This window comes from Numida meleagris, unplaced genomic scaffold, assembly GCF_002078875.1.
Source record: "Numida meleagris isolate 19003 breed g44 Domestic line unplaced genomic scaffold, NumMel1.0 unplaced_Scaffold348, whole genome shotgun sequence".
NCBI classification, from domain to species: Eukaryota; Metazoa; Chordata; class Aves; order Galliformes; family Numididae; genus Numida; species Numida meleagris.
The window spans coordinates 116,612-120,864 of NW_018364574.1; the positions used below are offsets into that span (position 1 = coordinate 116,612).

The window sequence follows — 4,253 nt, forward strand, 5'->3', positions numbered from 1 at the left end:
CGCCGCGACGCCCAGCTCCTGCGGCCCGGGTGGAGGTGGGGAAGCAGACACCTCGTCCACACATCCCTCCAGAGAAGCGAGCCAGGAGGCGAAGCCAGAGTAAATAAAGGGGAGGACCGCGGCCAGGACACGGCTCCGCGTGCAGACAGGCACGGGGCAGCAGGGAGCCAGCGCCGACAGAACCCATCCCAAATCCCCAACAAAGCCGCGTTGTTCCCGGGCAGCGAGCCGGCCGGGCCGCGCGCTCACCGTGGAGATGGCGGCTTCCCGCACCACCTCCTTGTTCCAGCTCGCGTCTTCGGCGGGGAAGAAGGAGCCGTGCCGCAGGTTGACCCGTTCCGAGGGCAGGATGCGGCCCTGGGTCTGCGAGGAACGCGAGCCCGGGGCAGCTCGGGGGCAGCTCCCGCGGCCCCGGGGTGTTTTATCACACCCCCGCCTTACCCTGTGGATGTCGGGGCTCAGGACGAGCCCCCAGCGCGCCAGCTCGTGCGACGCCTCCTGGCTGCACTGGATGCGACGCAGCAGGCCGCACAGGGACTCGTAGTGCTGCTGCGGGCTCTGCAGCATCTCCCTCCTCACGTCCTGCGGGACAGAGCGAGCGGCGTGGGGCAGCCCCGCGGCGCCGGGCTCCGGGCCTTCCCCTCGGGTCGGGCCACGCTGACCTTCAGCACGCGGTTGTCCTTCTTGATCTCCGAGATGCCGGTCAGGAAGGTGAGCTCCGGCACCAGCAGGATCATGTCCAGCCGGGGCTGCGGGAGAGCCCGGCTCGCGCTGCACGCGGAGCCGCAAAGCGGCCGGCACGCTCCCCCCCCCCCCCCCCCGAGCCCCCTCCAGCTCACCCTGCCCCCCGGCACCGGCTTCTCCTTGGGCCTGTGGATGAGCAGCGGCTGGTCCAGCTCCTGCACCGTGATCCCGTACGTTTTGCTGCCGGGGAACCCGCACCGTGAGCCGGGCCTCTCGCGGGCAGCACCCCCCCCGGCACCGCCGCCTCCAGCACCCACCTGTAGTAATCCACGAAGCTGAGCTCCTCGCCGCTGGCCAGCGTGAAGCTGTCGCGGGGGGTCTTGTCCCAGTCGATGTCGTCGACGCGGTACGTGCGGTTGTTGTAGCGGGTGAGCACGGTGCTGCCCACCAGCTGCTTGGTGCACTCGTCGTGGAAGCCGCCGGGGCTCTGCTTGCAGATGGCGTGCCTGCACCGAGGGGACGGCGGGCAGCCCCGGATCCCGCGCGCCCCACAAAGCGCGGGGACCCCTCGGCCCCGAGGCTGCCGCCCGGTTCCCCCCCCCCCCCTTCTCACATGCACTCCAGCACGGATTCGCTCCGGATGATCCTGTGGACCGTGTCTACCATCAGGAAGAGCCCGCCGTCCTTTTTGCGGATGCTGACCGAGTAGCCCGGCCAAATCTGCAGCCTGCAGCCGGGGGAAGCGGAGCACGGAGCCCAGCTCAGCCCCAGCGGCGCGGGGCAGCCGGCACACGCGGCCGTCATGGCCCCGCTGGCTCCAGCAGCCCCCGACCGTGCTGCTGAGGGTGGGGGAACCACAGCTACCTCAGCAAAGGGCCCAGTTTCCCATCCACAGGCACCGGGACGGGTACAGCACCCCAGGGAGAAACCCCCAGGGGTGCCCCAGAGAATCCCTCTGGCCCAGGGACGGGGACGGAGGGATGGGGACAGCCCCACGGCAGAGCAAAGCAAACCACATCCTGCGCCCACCTGTGCTGGTGCAACACGTTGGCCTGCGACAGGTCGTAGAAATTCCTCCCCACCTGCTTCATGTCCAAGATCCTCATGGCTCTGGAGAGGAGAAGCGCGACGCCTTCAGGCCCCGGGGTCAAAGCGGAACCCCGGGAGCGCTCCCGCCGCGCCTCACCTGCGGAACAGCACGTTGTAGAAGGGGATGCAGAGGTCGGAGCTGGGCTCCAGGACTTTGGTGATCTGGATGACGATGGTGATCTCCTCCCCGTCCGTCCTCCTGCGCGCCTTCAGGCTGACCGACTGCGGGCGGGACGGGGCTCAGGGGGGGGAAGGAGGGGTTCTCACCCACGGGGGGGGGGGGCATCCCCGTGCCCCCAAGTTGGGGCTGCCGCTGCTCTCGGCTCTCATTCCCCACCTGAGGCAGCAGGATGGGCAGGAAGAGGATGGAGCCGTCGAACGCCGTCACGTCCCCCGTCACCGCCCGCTGCTCCTTCAGCATGGCGAAGCGCATGCTCCTGCACTCCACTTCGGGGCTGGGGGGCACGGGGAGGCAGCACCGCGTCACCCCTGCGCCCCAAACCCATCCCCGCGAGGGCTCGGGCAATCCCGCACGGGGGGGGGGGGGGAAGGCGGAGCTCCACCTAGCGGTTCGCAGAGCCGCAAATTAACGGCGCCCTAATTACCTGAAGGTGACGTGGTACTGGTAGACGGCGTCGTTCTGGCAGTGGATCTGCACCAAGTTCAGCCCCACGGGCACAGCTGTTCCCTTCGGTGCTGGCTTCGCACTGGGTGCTCTAGGAGAGACTCAACAGGGCAGGCAGCGAGCCCCCAGCTCAGCCCCCCCCCAGCTCAGCTTCTCCAGCTCGGCCCCATCCCATCTCGCCCCCCCCAGTTCGGCCCCATCCCATCTCAGCCCCCCCCCAAATTCAGCCTCCCTCAGTTAACCCCCCCAAAGCTCAGTTGCCCCCCCAGCTCAGCCCCTCACCAGCTCAGCCCCCCCCCTCACTTACTGCCTGCTGGCAGCCTGGGGGGGGCCCGGCGGCGCTGTGGGTTGGGGTCCAGGCCCAGGAGGGCACAGCTCAGGGGGGGGTAGCGATGAGGCTCTGCCAGGGGGGGCGGCGGCGGGCGGCACGTCCCCTCCACTACTGTGCCACAGGATCCTGTGGGCAGCGCCCAGAGGACANCCCCCCCCCTTGCCCTCATGCTGTTCCATGCTCGGCGCAGCACGAGGCTGAGCTCTGAGCTGGTGGGATGGATGGACGGATGGACGGATGGACGGATGGATGGACGGACAGATGGACGGATGGACGGACGGATGGATGGACGCACTGTGAGCCCCGGCAGCACTGGGGTCAGCCCCCAAAGTGACAGTGTGGGGTACATGAGGAATGAACAAGGCCGGCAGGGGCCCGGCCGCCCCTCGTGCCGGGAGCACGGGACAACGGGACAGGGCTGGGTGACAAGCCAAGGGTGCACGTGGCACTTCCCGGTGCAAAGCGATCCCGGGAGCGGCGAGATAAGGCCGAGCCTGGCGCGGGGCTCCCAGCCGCAGGCCAAAGGCTGCCGGGGCTGCTCGCTCGCTGGCGGCCGGCCCCGAGAGCCCCGGCTCTGCCCCCACCTCGTGGAAGTGCTGCAGCGCGTTGGCCAGGCACAGGCGCAGGCTGTCGGCGATCTCCTGCTGCGGCAGCTGGAACACCACGTGGGAATACCACCTGGTCAGGACCCTGCGGGGACGGGAGCGTCACCGAGACGAAGCGGGAGCTCCCCGCACAAGCCCCGGCCCGGAGCTCCCCGCCCCACATCGCAGCCCAGCCCGGCTCGGCTCGCCCGGCACGGCCCGCGGCCGAGGCGGCGCCGTCCCATCCCGAGGGCGGGGGAAGCGGCGAGGCGGCCCGGCCCCACGCACTGGTTGATGCTGGCCACGAAGCCGATGACGGAGCGCGTCCCTTTGCCGTGGCTCACGTCCATGCCGACCACCATCAGCTGCTTCTGCGGGGGGAAGAGGCGGCGGGGCCGGGCGTGAGGGCTGCGCCCATCTCCGGGGGTCTGCGCCCCGCAGCGGAGCCGCCCGCAGCCCCCAGGGCCCTTCCCCTCAGGGCTCTGCACCCGGCCAGGAACAAGCGGGCTCTGTGCGGGCACGGGGTGGGGGTGGGGAACCCGCCCGCTCCCCCCCCAGCGCCTCACCAGCGGGATGTCCACCCCCCAGAGCTCTCCGCCCAGCTTGCAGTTCATCTGCAGCAGCACCTTCTGCACCACGCTCCTCAGCTTGGAGGAATGCCCCACGAGGGTCTGCACGTTGATGACCTGCGGGGGGCAAGGGCGGAGGGAGAAGCCGGGTCCAGGGGGGCTGCCCCACACAGCCAGGCCGGCTCGGGGGCCGCCCCCCCGCCCCCCACCCCTCCCCAAACCTGCGAGGGCACCGGGGCGTGCACGCAGCACAGCTTCTTGATGGCGCCGTACACGTCCGCTTTGGCGCTGGTGGTGATGCACAGCAGCAGCTGCACCTTGTTCTGCGTGGGAGCAAAGCACGGCGCCCCACAAATGAGAGCCCGCAGCTG

General features: G+C 70.2%; 1 protein-coding gene across 1 annotated transcript in view; it reads right to left on the bottom strand.

Annotated features, from left to right (window-relative positions):
• Window positions 1-4,247, bottom strand: part of LOC110391321 (piwi-like protein 2) — an 11,739-nt gene extending 7,492 nt beyond the window's left edge. The window contains exons 1-14 of the mRNA XM_021383144.1: window positions 4,104-4,247; window positions 3,880-3,999; window positions 3,602-3,684; window positions 2,706-3,419; window positions 2,379-2,489; window positions 2,111-2,228; window positions 1,871-1,995; window positions 1,714-1,794; window positions 1,298-1,411; window positions 1,002-1,190; window positions 840-924; window positions 663-749; window positions 442-582; window positions 4-363 (exon numbers count right to left, since the gene is read on the bottom strand). Coding sequence (XP_021238819.1) covers window positions 4-363; window positions 442-582; window positions 663-749; window positions 840-924; window positions 1,002-1,190; window positions 1,298-1,411; window positions 1,714-1,794; window positions 1,871-1,995; window positions 2,111-2,228; window positions 2,379-2,489; window positions 2,706-3,419; window positions 3,602-3,684; window positions 3,880-3,927 — 2,256 coding nt within the window. The 5' untranslated portion in view covers window positions 3,928-3,999; window positions 4,104-4,247. The remainder of the gene's footprint in view (window positions 1-3; window positions 364-441; window positions 583-662; window positions 750-839; window positions 925-1,001; window positions 1,191-1,297; window positions 1,412-1,713; window positions 1,795-1,870; window positions 1,996-2,110; window positions 2,229-2,378; window positions 2,490-2,705; window positions 3,420-3,601; window positions 3,685-3,879; window positions 4,000-4,103) is intronic.
• Window positions 4,248-4,253: the final 6 nt, after the last annotated feature.